The sequence below is a fragment of the Crinia signifera genome, chromosome 19 (assembly GCF_055691185.1).
Source record: "Crinia signifera chromosome 19, ASM5569118v1, whole genome shotgun sequence".
Taxonomy (NCBI): domain Eukaryota; kingdom Metazoa; phylum Chordata; class Amphibia; order Anura; family Myobatrachidae; genus Crinia; species Crinia signifera.
In genome coordinates this window covers 97541726-97566554 of record NC_139226.1, presented here as the reverse complement: position 1 = coordinate 97566554, position 24829 = coordinate 97541726, and the positions used below count along the sequence as shown (strand labels likewise).

The 24829-nt window shown below is 45.1% G+C and overlaps 1 protein-coding gene across 3 annotated transcripts in view; it reads right to left on the bottom strand.

The window, feature by feature from the left end:
- Nucleotides 1–24829, bottom strand: part of CHD5 (chromodomain helicase DNA binding protein 5) — a 169817-nt gene that overhangs the window by 98004 nt on the left and 46984 nt on the right. For all 3 annotated transcript variants that reach the window (XM_083162995.1, XM_083162994.1, XM_083162996.1), the window contains exons 3-4: nucleotides 2544–2726; nucleotides 341–459 (exon numbers count right to left, since the gene is read on the bottom strand). In XM_083162995.1, coding sequence (XP_083019121.1) covers nucleotides 341–459; nucleotides 2544–2726 — 302 coding nt within the window. The remainder of the gene's footprint in view (nucleotides 1–340; nucleotides 460–2543; nucleotides 2727–24829) is intronic.

The window sequence follows — 24829 nt, the reverse complement described above, 5'->3', positions numbered from 1 at the left end:
CAATTTCAGTATGTGACGATGGTAGGAAATGGGTGTAAAATACACAGCAGCCATCTTTCATTGTATCTTCCAAAATCATTTATCTCCCTCTCATTTGCATACTAATGCCAGTGGCATTAACATTTTTCATGGTTGTGTATGGGTTAATGTGTGTGGCGTGGAATGATGTTTTGTGCTGCATACTGGGCTGTGTGGTATTTGTGTAACTGTACAGTGTGGTGTGTGTGTGTTGTTGCTGTGTGTATGTGTGTGTGTGTGTGTTCGATTACCATGCACAAACAACAGAATTTTCATTTCCTAAGAACAGAGCGGATTAGTGGATCAATCCTCGGAGAGTTACCTGAGAAACTGACTGAAGGCCTTGTAATTAGTCAGCGTGTGATAATCTTCTTCTGAGAAAGTGTAATCCACATTGTCCAGACCCCACTCCTCCATCAACTGCGCTGAACTCTTGGGTTCCTGTGGAAAGAATTACATTGCATTACAAATACATACAGGGAGCCAACTGCTTGCCAGTAAACTGCCAATAACTGGGTGTGAACTGAAGAACATCTTATATGGATTTCCATAACAGATAGGTACAAACCATGCTAACTTCACAAGTAACTCGGTGGAACGCTGTTGAGTTTTTGCACCAACCCCAGAGGTTGAGAACACTGTCATTGAGCTGACCGCAAAGCGCAGAAAGAAATGGGTGATAGTCCAATCGCCAGATCAGGGGAACGCACACGGGTGGAGATCGCAAGCTTCTTTATGTGAAATTGCCATTTTTGGGGTGGTAACAGGGCACCGATCATGTCTAGTGGGAGCATTGTTGGCATATAAGCCAAACCCAGAAGCATGCAGATGGAGATGGGCCACCTGTTTTGCAGTCAGCATGGGGTAGAGGCATGTTTAGACACCACTGGTGATGATTGTGATGGTGGGCAGAAAAACATCAGGCGAAGTGGCATTCCGCACATACGGGCAGATTCTCACATTGGCATAAGCTAGTAAGCAGGCAGCAGCAGACACACAGAAATGCACAGTTGGCTCAGAGTCAGCCTCTGGATTAGACTAACAGCCTGGCAGCTGTTGCTGAATTGCTCTGATTGGCTGGTTTAGACAATGGCATGGTAGTGATGTCACAGCAGCTGAAATAACTGTACATCTCCTTTTAACTGCTTTGGGTATGGATCATCAGGTCTCCAGCAGTTGGGTCGACACCATTAGGTCGACAGTCAAAAGGTCGACATGGGGTTTTTCACTGTTTTTGATCCAAATGTCGACACAGTCAACATGGACACTGAAACATAGCACCGCGCCCACCCCCCCTCCCCCCACTCCAACCCCTCCCATGGGTCGCTGCGCTTGCCATGCTTCGAGCATGGTGCCTCGCTACGCTCAGCAATATTTTATTCTCCCACCACACCCTTGTGGATGGTAGGGCATGAAATCCCGCCTGTCGGCACATGTGGCTCCAAAAACAGTGAAACACCTTTTGACTGTCGACCTTGCCCATATCGATCTAATGCATGTGTCAACCTAAAGACATGTCGACCTTTCTGCATGTTGATCCAGTGCTTGTTGACCTAATGAGCGTATCCCTACCTGCTTCAGATCCTGTCCATATACTGCGTACTTTCCTTAATATGTGAGGCGCACTGGCTGTCTATAATGCAGAAGATGTGGAATACCTTCCTATGCTGCTGCAATACAGACTCAGGGTAAAACTAGTTATACCTTCAGGACTAAGGGGGTTATTCTGGTTCACTCGCAAAGGCACAATCACTCTCTAATGGACAAAACCATATGCACTGCAGGTGGGTCTGATGTAACGTGTGTGCAGAGTGAGTTAGATTTGGGTGGAGTTTGTACTTCAAACTGATACCTATATTGCAGTGTAAAAATAAAGCAGCCACTACAGTATTTACCCTGCACAGAAACAATAAAACACCCAAATCTAACTCTCTCTGCACATGTTACATCAGCCCCACCTGCAGTGCACATGGTTTGGTCCATTAGAGAGTAATTGTGCCTTTCCAAGTGAACCAGAATAACCCCCTAATAGCTGAGGATTCCTGTTTTGACACTCAGCTGCCTTTTAAATTCCGAATTTCAAGCATCCTGTGATTGGCTGAATAAACGGTCAGATGGGGATCTAACCAGAAATGGTCTTTCTTCGAAAAATAAATTTTCCCCAAATATGGCAAGGAAGAGCAACTAACCTCAGCAACTTGGCGCGAGATGACCTGTCTAAACCTGTCATGTCTATGGCGTGTGCAGATTGTTAAAATGGTCACAGTATGGAGCTTTGGGATGCTTGCTCTGCCCATACCGGCAAGTCTTAAGCCTGCAAGGTGTAATGGAGTACAGGCGCCTCCGAGAGGTCAACTTTGGTAGTAAATAAAATGCCTGCACAGAAGTCCGTTCACAACACTGGAATTCACTCACGTGATTCCATAATCTGATGTCACTATCTTTCTAAATGTTCCACACGTCCTCATCCAACCAAATACCTATATTCCCCCTTCATTGGCAATGTCTCATGCACTCTGCGTTACCTTCACACATCCTTCATCATTGTCTTCCTCGTCACCATCTTTCTTTTTCCGTTTAGTTTTTTTCTCTTTTTTCTCCTTAAGTTTTTTCTTCTTCTTCTTATTGGGAGCGTAGTCACTTCCTTCACTTTCCGACTTTTCTGCTTCCATCTCCTCCTCATTATCGGACATATCCTCATCACTTCCCTAGGACACAAAGGTTAGGTAAGGCAGGTGTTAAGGTCATGGGGAACCTACCATAACCTGGCCGGCATAAGAATCTAATGCTCAAGCAGCGGACGGACCAGTAAGCTGAACATATCCACGTTTGCATACAGGAGACAGGAATAACATGTACAAACTTAAATGTAATCGTTTCATGAGTTTATCATGTATTTTAGATGCAGATTGTGATTGGGCCAAGGAATAGATTCCCACCCACCTTTTCAGAAAATGATTGATTGCAGAGAACAATAGCTTTTACTCAGATTCTCAGCAATATGGACAGGCCATGCCAACCTGTGACTCTACAGCTGTTTTGGAACTACACATCCCAGCATGCCTTGCCACAGTTTTAGCATTCTCTAATACCAAAACTGTGGCAAGGCATGCTGGGACTTGTAGTTTCACAACAGCTGGAGAGCCACAGGCTAGGGATGGCCATCAGTGCGGTCGTCATCGATGACAATAGTGTAACTGTCCATCAATGGTAGCATACTATGTGATCGGTGACCATTGATGGTTTTATCTTTCGATGGTCATCCATTTTCTTTGACTGACTGACCCATGGGCCAATCAGAACCTGGGGGCAGGGTTGCACAGTTGTCAGGTCTGTGTCCCAGCACCTTTGGGGGAAAACAAATAAATAAGTATTCGGCTATGCTGTCCCATCGATGTAGGGAAACCAGCTGGTTTTCCCTCGTCGATGGAAAAACGTATCTACATAAGCCACAGTTTAGTCAGGCCTGAATATGGGTACAGAATGTCAGATAATTCAAGTTGTATGATATAGGACGATTTACAAACATGTCTCTAGATGCCGGGTTATAAAGTAAAGCAACATGTCTCTTAACTATGGGGCCACTTTTAGGAACACGCATGGATAATCTGGGTTCTTTTACCATGCACAATGTAAATAGCAACACAAGTTCCCTTCTTTACAGCTAACAAAAGCAAGGAGCGGAAAGCAATAATGCTGGCAGGAATAACAGGCACTTCAATGAATAAGAAACAAATCTCATGGGATAAAGAAACATCAATGATAAACAGATGCTAGATCCTTGCCTCTCTCCAAGACTATGGCCCCAGGAGAGCGGAAAAGCCTGCAGGGACCTGCCCACTAACCTGGTGGGTGCCCAGGAGACAACACCATGTGGGTAGAATCACATCATCAAGGCCCGGCATACATACAAATGCATGCTAACTGTCGCACTGTACTAAGGGCGGCCATCGGGAGGGGCCCATAAAATAGCATCTTCACCAATGCAATCAAAACATGTCTTGCTATGGCAGACACCCACGGCATGGCAACCAGTTGGTGGTTTTACCATTGATGGTATAGTGGCACATATGCACAATGGAATGCTAATGCGCACAGCCATTGAAAAATATCATGATATGGTGGCAGCCATCACAATCCTGAAACCAAATGGAGAATGGGGGTGAGATTTAATAGGATGAGAGAATGAGAAAGTGAGAGATTTGGTGAGAAATCTCCAGTTTTTTTAAAGCGGCAATCATTTATACGGCAAAACCAGTTTGATTTTGAAGTGCAAATGATTACCGCTTTAAAAAAAAAAAAAAACTGGAGATTTCTCACCAAATCGCTCACTTTCTGAATCTCTCATCCTATTAAATCTCACCCTGGATTTCCATCAGTTAAGGAACATCATGACAACCGTGGGTTTCTGATGGCTATACCTATATTGACATCTGCCTATCAACCTCCTTTATCAATATGTGAAAGGCTTCTCCTAATCTGTCACTGTGCTACCACCTGCTCAATAAGTTATTCCAGTTATTATGATGGCACCAGGATTTATAGCAGCACGGTATGATATAGGCAAACTAGGCCTAAGACAGGTTCGCCTCATTTAAGGCCAGATGTACTAAGCTTGAAAAGTGATATAATGGAGAGGGATAAACCATCAGCCAATCAGCGCCTAACTGCCATGCTACAGGCTGTGCTTTAAAAATGAAAGTTAGGGGCTGATTGGTTGGTGGTTTATCAGTCCATTTGAACACTTTTCAAGGCGATTATCGTTTGACATGTGCATGCATTTCAATCGCGAGTTTTAACGTAGTCGCTCACATTGAGGATTCATTCTCAAGTGATTGACAGGAAGTGACTGTTTTGGTGGCAGTTACTGGGAGTTGCGGCAAAATGGGAGGCGCATTATGAGCATTTTCAGGGTGTGTCTCCAGGCGGACACTGATATTCTGTACAGGAGCAATACAGTTTGTGTTGGCTGCATCATTAGTATATGATCACACACCCGTATGGGAGCACATGGGATACACAGTCTATAAATGCCTGTTATTTCCTTTCTGCAGGAAAATCTGGACACATAGCCCACAAATGCCAGTCAGCTTTACTCTCACCATGATTTATAGTTGAGTTAGGTAGGAGGCTTATGGTATAAATCATAGACTGACATATGGTCGACTATTAATGGTCGACAGTCACAAGGTCAACAGGGTCAAAAGGTTGACAGGGTCTAAAGGTCGACCGGTAAAACGTCAACATGGAAAAGGGTCGACATGGTCAAAAGGTCGAAATCCAAAAGCTCAACATGGAAAAAGGTTGACTTGAATTTTAAATGTTTTTAGGGTGTCTATGTCGGCATAGGTCGACATGGACACTGTCTAAGTGTACCCCGTCCCCTCGCTGCACTCGCCATGCTTCAGGCTTGGTGCCTCGCTAGGCTCGGCACACTATTTTATACTCCCTCCACGCCCTAGTGGATGGCAGGGCATAAAATACCGCCTGTCGGCACATGTCGGCTGAAAATTTAGTAAAGACCTTTTTCATGTCGACCTTTTTCTATGTCAACCTTTTGTCCATGTAGACATATTGCCCGTCGACCTTTAAACCCTGTCGTACTTTAGGCCTATTGTGGGTCGACCTTTTGACTGTCGACCATTAGTGCTCGACCATATGACTGTCTATCATGAGTCAGCCTATGATCAGTCCGGATATCGGTAGGACATACACAATTCCCAGCTCTGTCTGCACCTTCCTACATGAGTATTGGATGGAAGTAAGGATGAGAAGGGCGGTGGAGGGTGTTACATCCAGAGCTGGATGCATGAAATATAGAACTGCACAATATTCCTCTCTCTAGCAAATTGCTATGTTCCTGTACTGTGAGATACAGAGTCCATCACAGCCACAATTACAGGTATTAAGAGTCATTTAATGTCAAGAACAAACAGCTCTGCCACAAACCACTCCACAGCAAAGCATACAGGGGAAATGTCAGCGTGCACAATGAAGTAATGTCATTATTAAGTCTGGAATTGCTCTTTAAACTTAAGACGCAGACTACAGCCTCATAGATGTCTATCGCCCTTGTACTAGAGATTCCAACACGTCAAGCTGCCCACAACTCCATCTTGCTATGCACGCTCATCATTTCGTGTCCCTGCATATGGTAACCTGCTAGCGCCAAATAATCTAGACTGAGGAACCGGCTATTTACTGGCTAAATCAAAACTAGGCCAACTGATGCTCTCCAGCTGTGGTGGCACTATAAGTCCCAGCATTCCCTGACAGCAGAAGCTGTTGGGGCATGGCACGGTGGTTTAGGCTGCATACATCTGGGTGATTTCTGCCTGCCTGTGGTATAAGTCATTACCTAGGATGGATGCTGAAGGCAGGAACACGGTGGGCCAGGTTTAGAGTTGGTACTCTACTCTAATGGGTCCTACACCTGTAGCAATGCGTGTAGATGAGAGTTCTGATCAATGCAAGATCGCTCAGAATGCTCAGCACATACTGTAGAATGCACAGCAATATGTGCTGAGTGATCAGTCAGGGCACCACTGGTGAGAGCAATATGTGCTGAGCGATCTAGTTAAATGAAGTAAGAACACTCTGAAAATGCCTGTATATCGCTAGGTGTGTAGGTTGGGTGCGCCATATTTATCAGTACCCGAAACTGCACACAACTCTAGTGACGACTAGCAAGAGGTTCTGCAAAGGGATTTAAGGATCCCTATTTAATGAGCCACTCACACGATGTTCAATGTAGTTTGTAAAACCTAGAACTGGCACAAATGTGTGCACAAAACTAGAACAAGATAATATTTTTTGCATTACATTCTCAGGTTCAATATTGCAAATGTTAAAAATAAACAAAGTGATTTGGTTTTTGGATTTATGTAAAGCATTACAAAAAGAAATTAGATCTTAGAACAGAGGTGGGGATTGGCCAGTGGTGTGAAAGCGGTCTGCTTCTTATGTAGGGTATACACCAGGACGACCCGCTCACGATGCACATCGTGAGCGGGTCGTCAGTGTCTCGTCCGACCCGCTCACGGTGACGCGGGGGGCACGACCCGCTCACGATGTGCACCGTGAGTGGGTCCGATCCGATGGTGACCCGCACCCGGCTGTATGGTCGTCATTGAGATCCTACCTGCAGCAGGTAGGATCTCAATAACGACCGACCCGCGGGACCACGCATCGGATCGGTCCACACCAGGTCAGAAAAGGGCCCAATCAGCACACAATCTACATCCAATTGATCGGAATTGGATCTAGATTGTGGGGATCGGGCCCTAGTCGTCCTGGTGTGTACCCAGCATTACTCTTTGCTGTCTTATGAAACACATAAGACTAAAAAAGGAGCAGCCATCCGCAGAGAGGTCATACAGCACGGCCAATCAGTGCAGGAGGAAGTGCTGTCTGCACCATAGCTTCAGTCAATTTTACTAGAGTAGCCAGTGAATGGGGCCATGTGGGGAAGTTTCAGTGGCACGTGGGGAGGTCTGGCTGGCATGTGGGGTGGAGACGCGGAGGTGGCATTTGAGGTTCTGGTATGGAAGTGGTATGCAAATAAGTGTGACTGGCATAGAATGGAATGTGGGTGCATATACAAGGTGGGTACTTGTTAAGTTTCATGGCGGCAGATAAATCGCATGCGATATATCTGCCGCCGTGAAACTAAACAAGTACCACAAGGTGTAAGTGGAATATAGCAGAACCTTGGAGCAAGTGAGGGGGGGACTGATGTGCGGGTGTCAAGGTCATTTTTGGGAAATGTGCTCCCCTAGAACTGTATTAGGATGTAGCTGAAAATTGAAAGCACCACTCCCATTCAGAATAACGCATAGGGTTTCATAGATATAACCAGGGTTGGCTCCAGAGGAGTGGAAGCAGCACAGTTCAAAATTCAAAAAGGGGAGGCACCCCCACTGCCAGTGAGTCAGTTTGAAACGGCAGTTGGTGGCAGCGGTGTGGCTCCAATATTTAAATTTTAAACTGTGCTGCAGCCCCACCTCTAGCGCCCTGCGGTGTCCGCTATGCAGTCGTCTCATCTCTTACGAGTTGCGGGAGTCCTCTAAAAACCAACTGAAAATAAACTGTATTCCATTTTAGATTATGTATTATGTAATGAATAGCATTTTCTATCCTTTTTAATTAGCTGTTAGAATGTATTATGTTGGAAAATTGTCTTTTTCGTTTTACATAGTTCTATTTTGCAACATTTTTTTTTTATTAGATTTTTACCATTATTATTATAATAATGATATTATTAATGTTTCAGTATAAGAGACTATTGTTAAACCTTAAAATGAAACACATTGTATATATTTCTAATGGATACAAAACTGTAACCTGAAACCTTATAGAAGTAGGGAAATAAATGATACTTCGTTACACCTGCCACTTACTTCTTTTGTTACTAGACATAATTCTGAAATCCTAATATTTTGCCATGAGCGTCAGCTTAATCTACTGTAAGTGGGGGGTTTGTGACTACAGAACACAATACAACAATAAACAACCCGATACTGGCTGATAACAGTACCAGCGGAAGTATGCCAGTAATAATCTGTAGAAAACATTCTAAGGGGTCAATCCTATTGCCCGTGATGATCTTGCGCGTGCACAAAAGTGCTCACTGCCCCATTTGTGCAAAGTTGGGCTCACTTCAGGGGTATGGGTCATTATTGAATAGACCACTGAAGGTCAACATGGCTTAGGTAGAAACATGGACTAGGTCAACATGCCTAAGGTCAACATGGAAGGTCAACACAAGCATTAGGTCGGCAATGGCTACGTTGACAGTCAAAAGGTCGACATGGGTTTTTTTTGTCACAAATGTCAACATGGACACCATATCGGTGCCACCCGTTCCCCTCGAATGGCTTGCTGCGCTCGCTTATGGATGGTAGGGCATGAAATAACGCCAGTCGATACATGTTGGCTCAGATAAAAAAATGAAAAACCCATGTTGACCTTTTGACTGTCGACATAGCCATTGTCAACCTAATGCTTGTGTTGACGTTCCAACCATATGGACCTTAGGCATGTTGACCTATTTAATGTGTCGACCTAAGCCATGTCGACCTTTAGTGGTCAACCCAATGCATGTTGACCCTCACTGGGTCTTCCCAACGACCGTATACCAATTTCAGCCCACAAATGGTGAAAACTTGAGTGCCGTTGCCAGCATTAAAACGCTGCGGCTATGACTCATCACACCCATCACAAAGAATCGGATTGGCACCTAATAATGATATAAATTATAGTATCAAATAAACAATATTAGATGTCCAAATGCACAAAAACCCATCACTTGTCTTTAAATATACAGGGGCTCATACGCAGTTGCGGCAACATGGCCGGATCGGCGCTATTTAGCGATGCGCGTGCCACTACAGTGGATCTGTGGGTGATTCAGAGCTGCACGTCAGCCAGGTTTCCATATACAGCTAAATGGGGTCACCCGAGCGGCAGAGGTCCTCCGCACTTAGCTTAAGGTTAACATGGGAGTGAAAGAGACGTGTAGACGAAATTGCCCCCTATTCGGAGATAAGAGTGAGCGAAGATTTACCCACTCCAGATGGATCTCATACACCCAGGGTAGGGCTGGTACAAGTGGCTGTATGAAGGAGCCGCAGCCATATAGATCAGGCAGACAGAATGGTTATGGTATAGTGGATCAACATAGTCTAAAATCGACCATGGTTTGGTCAGACACCCTTAGTCGAACCATCTAGTTAGAAGCCTGAAGATAGTCGACCGTGTCTAGATCGTCAGTAACCAAAGTTAGACCCAAGTGTTAGATCGACGGTCACATGGTGGACATGAGTTTTTCAATTATTATTTTTTCGTGGCTATGTCGACATAAGTCAACGTGGACAATGTATAAGTGCACAGTGTCCGCTCGCCATGCTTCACTATTATAATCTAACTCTATGTCCACTTGGATAGTAAAGTATGAAGCAAGTCGACATGCAGCAAAAAAAAACCGTGAAAAACTCATCTCGTCCATGTGGCAGTCGACCATGCTCCCGGCGACCTAGCGCTTGCTTCTAACTTCCGTTACTATTGACATTCCTTGGGTGTCTAACTAGACGCGTTTGACTGAGCGTGGTCAACCATAACATTGGACTGAATAAAGCACATATTTGCATTAAACTTGCAAGTTAACCTATGTATTCATCATCATTATCATCATTCCTTACTAATATATAAGGCCTAACAGCCTGTACAAGCAGCCATAAGACATATAGACTGCGCAGGTGAGGAGTAGCCGGTGTACAGAGGACCCTGCTCATGAGATTAATCCTTTGCCAGCCAACGTTGCTGTGAGAGATCCTCAAAATATCCATTAAAAATGCCTGCGGTGCTCTTAAGGCCCCCATACATAGAGCCGACTTGTCCTAAGGACAAGTTGGACCCTATTCTCCTCCGAGCCGCCCGGCAGCTCCCCGGGAGGCTCACCTACGATGAGGACTTTGATGTGCCATTTTTTACATGTGATAAATCGCATGCGATTTATCACGTGTAAAAAAAATATCAGGGAGCTGCAGGGCGGTGAGGAGCAGTGGGGGCGGGCGGCTGGGGAGGAAGAAGCAGTGGGGCAGCAGCGCATTACCAGATTGGGGCGGGCGGCGGTGACCATCAGTGACAGTGTCACTCTCCACTGTCCAGCGCTAGCGGGCGGGCAGCCACGGCTATTACATCTTTAAAATAACGTGTCAAATGACTCTCCGGCTTTTGATTGGCTGAGATAGACCACTCTCAGCCAATCAGCGGCCGCGAAGGGAGGCCACTGATTGGCTGAGAGTGCTCTATCTCAGCCAATCATTAGCCGGGCAGTCATTTGACACGTTATTTTAAAGATGTAATAGCAGCGGCTGCCTGCCCGCTAGCGCTGGACAGTGGAAAGTGACACTGTCACTGATGGTCACCGCCGCCCGCCCCAATCTGGTAACGCGCTGCTGCCCCACTGCTTCTTCCTCCCCAGCCGCCCGCCCCCACTGCTCCTCACCGCCCCGACTGACCTACATCGCATGTTCCGCCGGTCCGACCCCTGGGGCCGGGTCCGATACGCACGGGACCGCGCATCGGACCCGACCCCATGTCATGAAGAACCGATTTGGCCCGATTTATCGATTTACCTTTAGAGACTGTTCTTTTTGTATTGGGTACATTATTTAACTAGACTTCCATTAATTGGCTTGGCTGTATTTGTAGATATTTATACTAAAAGCACAGTCGCTGTGAATGATGCGGGCATTTCTAGTGGATATTTTGAGGATCGCTCACATCAACGTTGGCACTCAAAGGGTTAAAAGGGATTTTATAGGAGCGCACACTGCAGAGACAATTAGAGCTGGTGGTCTTATACTGAAGACTGGGTGTGGGATTTAAAAATGGCAAAATGCAGTAAAACCATTTTACTGCTCTCCCCATTTGTATTAAGCTTCAGATGCAACCCAAGATGCAACAAACCTATGAACCTTCATTTGCATAAATCCTCAAGAGGGAACCAATAGGATCCTTCCAGTGTCCCCAGCAGCTCACACATGCGCTGGCCGAGGGCCGCTCATGCGCAGGAGGACTCCCGGGTTATAAACCCAAAGTCCTCACTCACACCACAAAGTACAGCACTTATCGTAAGGGCTGCCCTTCTGCTAATTGCTAATCTCCAAGCATACGGCGTTAATTGCATTCAGAATGCAATGCCTGATACTGTACATCCAACCCTGGGGCTGCTGTTAGTACAAAAGGAGTTGTATCAGGTGGGGGGTATTGTAAGTAAAATTCAGTGTCTGCACTTATATTTTCTGGGAGCAGTACGCTATTCTGCCTTATTACGCTCCTTCCTGCATCTTGTAACAACAGACTCCTTCAGACACTAGGGAGACAATTACCTCTCCACAGGCCCTCCAGCAAGCCAGAGGCGAGGAGCGGCAACTTTTTTCATTGAACAAAAGCACGGGTTAGAGTGAGGAGGAGGAGGGCTTTAAGAGAAGGCTTGCAAGACTAATGGGGAGTCTGGTCGTGTCAGAGGGAGCAGAACAGTCTGGGAGTGTATAACTTACATAAATCCCAAGGAGACATTCGCATGGCTTATTTGTTTCTTATAAACTCTGCTACTCCAGGCAGAGTCCATACTAATTCTTCTCTCATTACTGATGTGCCCTGTGCATTGGCAACAAGGTTAGATTCCAAAAAAGTGAGATCCTACATCACAATGTTGTGCATATACACCTACCATACTGGTCTACCTTTCAAAGAGTATTTCAAGAAGATTGCCTTTTGTTTCCCAAGAATATAAGAGCTACATAATGGGTGTAAGATGCAATAAGGGAGATCATTAATATTATTTAGGGAGTTAGGGAGATTGTTACTATTCAGGGAGCCTCCCCTACAATCAGGGAGAGTTGGCACGTATGACACATATACTTTTGTATACACTGTATACTTGTTTCGGTACTCTTTACCTAGATGGGCGCCCGCGATTGAAATCGCGGGCGTCGGGGGTAAAAATCGCGGTCATCGCGGGCATTGCGGCCATCGCGGGTAAATCGCGGGTACATAAAAATCTGCTACCCGCGATGACCGCGATATTCCCATAGGGAACAATGTTAAAAAGGCTGATTGAGCGCGATTTTCATGGAAAATGCCTCAATGCCCGCGATTTGGCCATAGGAATCAATGTTAAATGGGCCACAGAGCCCAAATAGGCACAATTAACCCTTAAAATGTCCCCCCAAATTTTTTACGCCACCCCACGATCCACGCCAACCCGAAGCGTGGCGAGCGCAGCGAGCCCGCGAGGGGCGGCGGTACGCGTCCTCCGACCTTTTCATGCCCTACTATCCACTAGGGCGTGGAGTGAGAATAGAATAGTGTGGCGAGCGCAGCGAGCCACCGAGCCCGAAGCGTGGCGAGCGCAGCGAGCCCCGTGAGGGGACGCGGATACCTTCACAGGTAAACGCGTCCCCTCGCGGGCTTCACAGGTGTCCGCGTCGCCACCGACACCTGTGAAGCCCGCGAGGGGACGCGTATAACTGTGAAGGTATCCGCGTCCGCTCGCCACGCTTCGGGCTCGGTGGCTCGCTGCGCTCGCCACACTATTCTATTCTCACTCCACGCCCTAGTGGATAGTAGGGCATGAAAAGGTCGGAGGACGCGTACCGCCGCCGCTCGCCACGCTTCGGGTTGGCGTGGATCGTGGTGTGGCGTTAAAAATTTGGGGGGACATTTAAGGGTTAATTGTGCTTATTTGGGCTCTGTGGCCCATTTAACATTGATTCCTATGGCCAAATCGGGTCCATTGAGGCATTGAACAGTAAAATCGTGTCCATCGGGCCTTTTAACATTGATTCCTATGGCAAATCGGGAGCATCGCGTCGCGGGCATCGCGGGTACATTTATGGCCGGCCGCGACGCGACCGACACGATTTCCATGTTTAACATGGGTTTCAATGGGAAATCGCGGGCATCGCGTCGGTCGCGGCCAGACATAAATGTACCCGCGATCACCACGACGGGCGCCCATCTAGGTAAAGAGTACCCTTGTTTCTATGATAAAGTGCATATATTTCTGAGTAACATTACCTACATCTGCTGGGCTCAAAATGGTAGGAAAATGGGCAAATCAAGAATCGCACAAGGCAAGTGTGGATAAGGAACCAGAGCGCCTATATTTACAGCCAATAGCAAAAGCTAGATAGGTTTGGAGCTGGGTGGTGTATTCAGAAAACATTTTGAAAGCGCACTTCCAATACGTCCCCATGATCTAACGGCCATAATCTAATTGATCATGATCATTATTTTGAACAAATAGGTCATTCTTTTTGATGCCATTGAACTATATATATATATAAAATAATTCCCAGCTCACACTCACAGATTCCTATATTTCTTGTGCGTTTTAGATGCTGACCAGCAAAACTGCACAATAACCCAATATCCCCAACGGAAATTCTGTTTCTGCTCCAAACAGTGATTTCTATTTATATTTATTTTTGTCTGTACACTTTTTTTTTTTTATCCAAAATATATTAAAATATTATCCAGGAAAAAAAATAATTCTATTTTGGAGGTCATTGTGATGCCGGAGCATGGCTCTCCCTGCGATTATTGTAATAAACTGTATATAATTTGGCCATTGAATAATTGGTTTCTATAGTAACAGATTCAGTACAGGTTGAAATCATTCCACTCTGCTCCCCAACCCCCACCTACCAGTGAGCATTATACTGCTGAATAACAAGAGCTTTCAGTTACATGAATCTAAGATTAAAATGAAAAGAGGAAGTCATTAAGAAAATGGAAAAGGAGGAGAGAGCATTAAGGCCATTCCTTTCACTGCTGTAGGAAATATGGGTAATGTCTATTTTTCCCCCAGTTGATTAGCTTGAAACAACATAACTACTTCTGCCGCAGACCACAGTGAATTTTTTTAAATTATATTATGTATTTAAAAAAAAAAAAAAAATTACAACATTTTTACCACTAGTGGTAAAAATGTTGCAATTTATTATTATTATTTTTTTAGAAAATTCTTCAATTATAGGACATTGCATGATACTGCGCGTGAGTGTGATTACTGCTAATAAACCATCATTATTTATTGCTGGTCCAGGCTATAAAATGCTTGCAGGTCTACGTCGCAGTAGAAATTGTATTTCAAATCTGCAATTGCTTTTTTTTTTCCTGCATGTTTTTTTTTTTGTGTGTGGTTATTTTACAATATAAAAAGAAAAATTGTAAACGATAATAAAAGACACAATATATACATTAACCCTTTGAGTGCCAAGGGAATTGGTTAAAAATAGGTGTGAAAAATGCCAAGCAAACTTTTTTTTATATGAACCCTTTGAGTGCCGACGTTGCTGTGAGAGTTCCTCAAAATATCCGGTAAAGATGCCAGCGCCACTCACAGCGACTGTTCTTTTTTTGGGTGCAGTATGTAACTAGACTTCAGTTCATTGACTTGGCTGTATTCGAATCAATTTATACTAAAAGAACAATCGCTTTGAGCGACGTTGGCATTTTTAGCGGATATTTTAAGGCTCGTTCACAGTAACGTTGGCACCCAAAGGGTTAAAGGGTTAAATACTAAGCGAGAGTATTTGTTCTAACTATATTAATAGCAATTTTTAGCCTATTTTTAGAATTTTTTTATATGTTAAGGTTTGATGACAGGTATTTTGTAAGGAAATTGATGCATTAAAACTTGTTATTCTTTTTGGTACTTGTGTAGTTTCACGGCGCCAGCTCGTCTGAGTCCCCTTGCGGGGCTCGCTTCGCTCGCCCACGCTGCGGGCTTGCTGGCTCGCTACGCTATCTAAAATCAACTCCATGCCAATATGGATAGTGGGAGTATGAACTATCCATGTTGGCATGGAGTTAAGTTAGGTTAGTTTATTTTAGATAGTTGTGGCGAGCGTACAACCCGGAAGTAGCACGGCGCCATGCTGGCACCGTGAAACTACACAAGTACCTTCTTTTTTTTTTTTTTTTTTTTTGTTTGTTTCACTTGGTTGGTTTCTAATGGTGTGTACACACGGAAGATCCTGCCATGAGATGCGAGTCCCGGCGCGATCAGATCGCATCGGGACTCACATCTCACGGCATGCTAGAGGGGCTTACAGCTGCGATGTGAATGGGGTATAACTTAGCATTAGTAAGGAATGCATTTCTGATGATTGAATAGGTATAAAAGGAAACATTGTATTTTCACTTTAATTTGCAGGTGTTATGGGACATTCTACACCATGGGGGCAATTTCTGAAAGTGGAGACTAGGGGACAAAATTACTAAAGCTTCAAAAAATATATTTGCACATAGGAACCAATCAGAATCAGCATAACTCGGATCCAAAGACCTGGCAATCCAACACAGTAAATGTTGTATAGGTGCGCTGGGGTCATGGCCAGCAGATTTCCTGGTGCTTGGACGTCATCTCCAAGCGTCGGCATTCAAGACACTGCACCCGTGTGCAATGTGATCAGTGCTGACCCGGGAATATTCTGGGTCAGAACTGCAGTGTAAATGCAGTGAATCCCGGATCTGAGCCTGAAACTGGAACTGTGACTTTAGTAAAGCAAGAGGTACAGATGGAGTGTCTGGCATTATTGCATCAGACCCCATCAGACAGAAGAAGGCGCGCACGTGCATGAGACGCTCCACAACCAATTCCCCGTCACGCCCCTGAATTTATACAACAAATGTGAGCGACGCTGGCATTTTTAGCAAATATTTCACAGAGAGGTTGGCACTGAAAAGGGTTAAAGAGTCCTTTATGCATGCGGAAATGCCAGCTTCCACATGTTCTATGTAAAAGGCCCATTCAATATTAGGGTCCCCACGGCAACCTAGTATTCAGAGAATTCCGAAAACACAACTTTTTTTGAAGGTTCTTTGGAAGAACCAGAGGTCTGGGATTGAAAAAATAGATCTCCGGTAAGTATAGGCAGTTAGCCAGGTTGTCTCCGGTAAGTATAGGCAGTAGGTCTGGTGGTCTCCAGTAAATATAGGCAGTTGGCCTGGTGGTCTCCAGTTAGTATGGGTAGTCAGCCAGGTGGTCTCCAGTAAGTATAGGCAGCCGGCCTGGTGGTCTCCAGTAAGTATAGGCAGTTGGCCAGGTGGTTTCCAGTAAGTATGGGTAGTCAACCAGGTGGTTTCCAGTAAGTATGTGTAGTCAACCAGGTGGTCTCCAGTAAGTATGGGCAGTCGGCCAGGTGGTCTCCAGTAAGTATGGGCAGTCGGCCAGGTGGTCTTCAGTAAGTATGGGTAGTCAGCCAGGTGGTCTCCAGCAAGTATAGGCAGTCAGCCAGGTGGTCTCCAGTAAGTATGGGCAGTTGGCCAGGTGGTCTCAGGTAAATATAGGCAGTCGGCCAGGTGGTCTCTGGTAAGTATGTGTAGTCAGCCAGGTGGTCTCTGGTAACTATGAGCAGTCAGCCAGGTGGTCTCCGGTAACTATGGGCAGTCAGCCAGGTGGTCTCCGGTAAGTATGGGTAGTCAGCCAGGTGGTCTCCGATAAATATAGGCAGTCGGCCAAGTGGTCTCTGGTAAGTATAGGCAATCACCAAGGTAGTCTCCAGTAACTATGGGCAGTCAGCCAGGTTGTCTCCAGTAAGTATGAGCAGTTAGCCTGGTGGTCTCCAGTAAGAATTCAGCACTGCTCACACCTTTCAAAGAGGAGCCCTGAACGAGCTTGTTTGAAAAATGAACTGAAATGGCCTTAAGTGCTCCCAGTCCTGCCCTAGCCAAACACTCACACACACACACAGCTGAACACACTGACATATGTCAGCCCAGTCCTATTCATAGACTGCGCATTTACAAACAGAGCTCTGTCCTACATATGGCAGAAAGGTGAAGCAATGGAGTAAGTGGAAGATCCTATCATCAGGATCCTGCAACACGCCCTTTTACACAGTGAAATTCAATTTTGTTCATCTCCAAGGGAGAGCCTGACGCTATATCTCCACTGGAACGATAGGGTTCAGCTTCTGTGATGCAGGAGTTATAAATATTAGGTGCTGCCATTGAGAGCCGTCCCCTAGGACACATTTTGGAAAAAAAGTACTGAAACATCAAATACTTATTTGCTAACCTTAAAGAGACAACAGCGACTCAAATATGTTAATTACCATTTAATACCTACTGACATTTATGTAACCAATCACTCACAAAGTCAGTGTACACATTCACCAGCACTATACGTTTCCTCCTCTGTGCTTAAACTGAGTACATCATCATAAAATATTCACACCGCTAAGCTGGGTCGGACCCGGGATTCCGGGTTTAACCCTTCTTATAACCCGTGTCGAAGTGCTGGGTTGTTTGACCCGGTTTATAAGCTGTGGCGCTTTCACGTCGCATCTTGATCAGGGTCTATATATCACCAACGGGTACAAGGTGCAATGTGAAAAGGGGTATTACATACATACCATAGCAGGCATACTGTGTGGTCTAAGTCGACAGTCATTAGGTTGGGTCGACACTGACAAAAGGTCATCATTGAAAAGGTTGACACATACAAGGTTGACATGAGTTTTTCACGTTATTTTACTGTGCCGCCACCCTAGCACACGGACTCATGATTAGTGTACCTCAGGTCAGGTGACTTTCTCTGAATGAAAAGTCCAAAAAATTGTTAAAAACTCATGTCAACCTTTTTTTATCTGTCGACCTACTGCTTGTGTCGACATTTTGTCAATAATGACCTTTTAACTGTCCACCTGGACATTGTCTGTCGGCAAATCCGGATAGCAGAAACTGTGACTGTGCAGCCAAGGGAGCAATTTTCACCCCTCCACATGACGACATTGTAATGCCAACTCCAGCTCCATCCCTCCAACGCCGGGCACCCAGCGACTGCTGCAGTGCTTTGCGGAAGGTCAGACTGGCAGGGAGGGTACAGGATACAGCCATGGGCACATACTGCAACACACATCAGGTTAAATGTACTAATTAGTTGCTATGGGGAACATCCCATCTTCAATAGAACTCCCATCTTTAGTTAGTGTTAGTGTTCATTCTAGCACCCGCTATCTTTGAAAACCCATGCAGTTCCTCTTCCCTGCCTGGGGTGTCGCTGTCTGCTGTGGTGTTTCTAGCACAGGTCTAGTTTGCATATCAGCGCAGATATACAGACCACACTATGTTTGAAGCACTACAGCAGACAGTGACACCCCAGGCAGGAAAGAGGAACTGCATGGGTTTTCAAAGATAGCGATTGCTAGAATGAACACTATTAGTAAATGTACCCCTTAGCGTCACCTTAACCCTTTGAGTGCCAAGTGACTTTGTCAAAATAGGTGTGAAAATTGGCAAGCAAACATTTCTACATTTTTATTCATCATAGTGACCTGTAATGTTTCCCTTATAAAGGAAATATCTTTTTTTTTCACAACATTTTTTTATTTGAATTTATATAACAAATGTGAGCGATGCTGGCACTTTTAGCGGATATTTTGCACATCGATCACAATGATGTTGCACTCAAAGGGTTAATAACTGCTATACTGACATTCATCCCAGACACCGTTCCCATTTCTCCACTTGCTGCCACCAATATATGAATGAGACACTTCTAACAATAATAATCTCTTCGGTTACCGTAGATTAAATAACATTATTACCGTAAAACACATTTGAGTGAGCGCTAGGAGGCAACTCTTATTACCGACAATTCAAAGGTCTTAAAAACTGTTGAACTTAGAGGGAGCATTTCTATTGGATCAGGAATTGTGTGCTATTATTCTGTAACAATCAGCCCCAGATAATGAAAGTAACATGTCACATTCCGCTAAACCAATTAACATAGAACGCTGCAAGAAAGAGGACGCCCCTTACATGTTCCCGCCGGCGCGCAGAATTCATTGTTTCGACAGGATCTGTATTTACTATTCAACCTAACATCACATATGTTTCACATTATTCATTTTCCACTCCAGCCCCCCCCCCCCCCCCCCCTCTTGTAACAGGATTTTCAAAAATGCTGAGAGGAGCTGAACCCACCTAAACCTAATTCATGGTACACGCCTGACTCAGAGGTAAAGGTGTGCGCCAGTGGACTGGGCTTGCAGTACTGGACACGCATCTGAGTCACGCTGCACATGTGCCCCGCTGGTTACACAGACATTGCTGCAGTAAAAGATGCATACATCCCTGAATCAGGCCCAGAATGTCATGTAATAATAATAATTTTATTTATATAGTGCTTATTCTAAAATAGGACTCAAGGTGCTGAACAGATAGAATGAATGTAAAACAGTAAAGGAACAATGAAGTACAGAAAAGATTTTCAAAAACAATACTGAAAGGAATGCATGAGTGAGCAGGAAAGTCTTGAGTCTGTTTTTGCAGGATTCTAGAGTGGGGGTCTCTCAAAATGTATGGGAGAAGTGATATCCATAGGTTCAGAGCCGGCTGGCTATAAACTCAACCCCCAGATGAATTACGGGAGATCCTAGTTACTGTTAAAAGTCCTTCATCTACAGATCACAGTAATCGGCTGGGACAGTATGGAATCAGAAGCTGCTTCAGGTACCTTGGGCCTTGTAGGGCTTTGAAACTCAGTAATACCCCTTTAAGACGAAAAAAGACCCGCTAATTTCCCAGCTCTTGCTGTGTCGATCTGGGTTTTTTTTCTGTCTGATAGGGTCAACACGTGTCTAAATTCCCAGAACTTCGACTCAGGTATTTACCTGGGTTTTTCCTGTGTCTTACATGTGTTCCCGGCTGTGTGAAAGGGAAAGCCGCTGAAGGACATAGGCGGAGAAACGCGTTGAGGGGACTACCAGGCTGTTATTATATCCAGCAAATCGGATTCATCTCGGATATGACTGCAGTGTGGGTGGTCGGAGAAATTCGTTGCTGAAGCTACAAGCCACCAATACCCCTGGATTACAATAAGTATTGCCACAAATTCAATGTGCACATTTTTTGTGGGGACTTGAACTCTGACCTATCTAAACCTACTAACTGGCTCTGAAATGGAGTAATGAATATATGCAATTGCAGGCTTAACAATACTAACCAGTTCTAATACCTAGGGGGGAGTTCTTGTTTAATGTTTGTGTGTCTTGTATGTCTAATTGACCTTAATATTGTATTTTATTGTGTAAAATTGTATTAAATATTTCATATATTCAGTACAGCGCTGTTCCTATCTTTCTTTTTGGTTCTATACTATAATTAGGGGTTTGTGGTAATCCCCCTATTGGCTCAGCAGCAGCACTGAATACACAATCAGCGCTCAGTATCACTGTGTGGAGTTTTCATGTGGGTACAAGGCTGTGCATGTGACCGCACGTGGGAGCCTAGCCCGCGCATAGTTCTGTGCAATCTTTTATTTCCACTTGCATCCTACTCCAGGGCTCTGTCAGAATGTAATTATTCACTTCATGCAAGGTAAGATGACAATACATTTATGTGAATAAATACAGCATCCAAAAAATGATATGGAAAGAAACGATTCCACTTATACCAGGATACCGCAGCAGTAATTGTCGCTGCTGTGCAGCATACACTAATTATCCGCACTGTATTCTTAGATATTTTCCATTTTATTATACTGAGGAATAATTAGATCTGATGCTATTACTTTTTTTTTTTCAATTCTGGATTGCTGAAGCCGTCATTTTTTTTTTTTCTAGGAAAGTAGAAAACCATCATCTTACTAATGAGTCTGGTAGGAACCGAAGACCAACTAGACAATGGACTGAAGAGAGGGGAGAAAACCCAGCCGCTAAGGGGCAGATCCCTTTTTGTCCCTATCAGAGACACAGACGGATTTGACGTTAATCTTTACTAGCTGTGAGATAGCAATCACGTTGCAGTCATAATCAATGGAAATTAAATTTGTCTGTACAAATACTGTTATTAGTTTTACTACGCACCACCTTGTTCACACAGGTCCGAATTTGTCCCCGTCCTCGATGGTGGGGGTTTGCGCGATTATGAGCAGACCCCCACAGCGAGCACCTTCTGCAAATTTTTCATTCACCGGCGCAATCATTGCCTGAGTGAAAGGGAGGGGGCGTTCCGATGGGCCCGCCCAGTGTTTCATGGGCCTGCCCACAAAAACGCTGGGCGGGCCCATCACATGACATCAGCGCCCACCCCCAAATTTCTCTGAAAGCGTTCATCTGAAAAGTAAGTCCTGGCTAAAGCTGTGTACACACGGAGCAATGTGATCGCTGGAAATATATTGCTCAGTGTTCCGTTTTCATCAGCGACCAGAGATGGTCGCTGATGAAAATATCACACTGCCGGGAGAAGAGGCAGGGGAAGTCTCTGGTCGGAAGAGCAAGCTCCTCTGACCAGTAACCATTAGGGGGCTGAAAACAGGAGCGCGCGCCCAGCAATTTATCGCCGGTGCACACTCCAATCGCTGGCAATATGGTCGCTCAGCGACCATATTGCCGGTGATTCTTGCCCGTGTGTACGCACCTTTACTTTTCAGAACAAGCAAGGACAAGTGGGGCCACATGCGAGCAGATGTGTAAGTGTACACATCCTCTCGCACAGAAGAATTTGGGTGGTGGTGGAGCACGCGTTAGCCATTTACCTGCTCACTGGGCAGTGAATATACGCAGCATAGCAAGTAGGTCTGAATTACCCCTTAAGCTGTCTCACTTAAAACGGGCCTGATTTGGAACGGTGCGCTAATCCATTGGTTTTTGTACAAATGTGATGGTTGGGGTCTGTGCATGAACAGAACGGGTCCTGTGTGATGGCTCACTGCTCCGACCCCCCATCACCGCAGAATTATTACATGCTGCATTGCTTGGGGAGCCATGAACAGGACTGTTCCACAAAGTGGAGTGGTGTTGCCCCACTATGGACGCCGGGCATGTCAGTCCTTAGTTCTCAAAGTCGGTCCTCACGACCCCCACACAGTGCATGTTTGCAGATATCCTCACAGAGGGCGGGATGTACTAAAGGGAAAATGCGGTAAAACGGGGGTTTTACCGCATTTTCCTATGTACCGTTAGCCGTCCGCCCCATCTCCGCCTGGCAGGGTATCGCCACCCTCTGGGTGGCAATACCCTATAGAAGCCTATAGGCTTCTATCACCACCCGCCATCCGCGCGACCCCCCCTCCCGTCCTTCATCGATCTCCTCCTCCCCCACCAGGTGTCACAGCTGGGAGGACATCCGGCTGCAGGGGGGAGGAGGAGACGCAGGGGGACACTGACAGCCATCGGGTATCACATTACAGGTATCGTGGGGGTCTCCGTCACCGCAACCCGATGCTAGCCGCATATGTTAGTACATATGCGGTAGCATCGCGGCGGCTGGCAGGCGAAGGGCAGCGATGTATATTAATACATCCCGCCCTTAATCAAGTGAGATAATTAGCTCCACCTGTGGATCTTTACTAAATGTGTCAGTCAGTAATGATTGCACCTGTCTGGTGACCTGGACAATGTGTACTTTGTGGGGTCCTGAGGACCGAGTTTGAGAACCACTGCTTTAAAACATGAATGAAACCCTAGTAATAATATTCATCAATGATAGCCACAGAAAAAAAGAAAGCAAGGTAAAGCTGTGTACACACGGGGGCGATTTCCGCACATATCACTGGCATTATGGTCGCTGAGATTATGGCTAAACATCGCTGGTCGCTGGTGCACAATGCAGAGATTTCTAGTCAAAATAAGCTAGAGATAGAATGAGACAGAATAGCTTGCAAGTTTCAGCCAAAATCGCTGGTCGCTGAAGAAAATGGTAGTGTGTGCAGGCAAGACTACATCAAATACAATCTAGTAAATCAAATGTGTACACTGTGAAATCAGTATCGAATCGAATGCAAAAGTACAGATCTAATGCCACATCGAATCCACAGCAAATCAAAGCATGTGTACACATATTTTTTTTTTTTTTTTTATATATTTTATTTATTGAAGCAGAGGTATAGACATACAGAATGCACAAGTGAATTGAGCACAGCACAAATAACCATAAGGTTTCCGCACAATTTTGACAGAATAAAGTTGTGATACAAAATAATGTCTGTTCTTTAAATTTACATCAATTACATAGATACGGGTTGTATATTTGGCATACAGAAAGTACCATAAGAAGCTATGCTCAGGAAATATAATAACAATAACGTAGTAATTAAAAGGAAAGAAAAGTGTCTGGCGCTCACCTATTGGGCAATTCGATTGGCGGGTCGCCGATTAGGACACGGTGCTCGTACCATTGTGTTAATCGCATAGAATTATGAATCTGAGACTGGATTGGAGTAGGTAAAGTTGCAATGAAACTTTCCCATGTATTAAAAAAGGAGGCAGCCTTCTTTTCCTTATCAAACATGGTTTCCACCCAATCCATGCGGAAGATAAAGTTGAGTTTTTCTTTATATAGACGGAAGTTTACAGGGGTTGGTTGGATCCAGTCTTGCAGGATGGTTTTTTTAGCTGCAGCGCTAATTGCTAGCAGCAGTTTTCTGCAGCCAGGGGTGACTCTCTGTCCCCTCGGGAGGATGCCCAGTATTGCCCATTCGGGAGTTAATGGCACAAAATTGGTCAGGTGGGCTTCAGCGTCTCTCTTAACCAGTCTCCAGAACCCTTGGACCACCGGGCATTCCCAGAGGCAATGGAAGAGATCCGCCTCTTCCCCGGCACATCTGGGGCATATGTGGCTATCAGATAGGCCCATTCTGAATCGCCTATGGGGGGATAGGTAGGTCCTGTGGTAAATATTTAAGAAGAGTTCGTTATATGTACTAGCCGTTAGTAAAGTACGAGATCTTAATAAACCTTTTAACAAATCAGGTGTAGTGAGGGATGGAAATTGAGTCAACCATTGGCGCATTCCCTGACTAATAAGGTCATGGTCTATGTTCTCATGTAAAAAGTTATGGTACACGGACATAGCTTTACTTTGGGGGGTTGGTTTAGAGAGACAACGGTCAAGAGGATTATCCCAGTCCTTTTCAGAAAAGGTTCTTATTACTGAGGAAATGTAATGTTGGGCCTGTAAGAAAGCCAAAGGGTATGCCTGTATAGTCTCAAATTTAGCAGTTGCCTCAAGGAACGTCAGGGGCCGTCTTGCGACGAAGTCAATCAGGTGACGTATGTCGTGTATACCTCCCACCCTCCACACATCAAAGGGGTAAGTTGCCAATCCATTTTGGAATTCCGGGTTCCGTATGAATGGAAGGTGAATCGATTTATGTGCATTAAGACAGTTTTTATGCCGCAAGATGTGCCAGAGACGCCTAGTTGTCATAAGCAAAGGATTGTCCCGGACCTCCTCTGGGACCTCTTGGTCATGAATGTGGAGGAAGGACGTAAGAGCCATTGAGGGT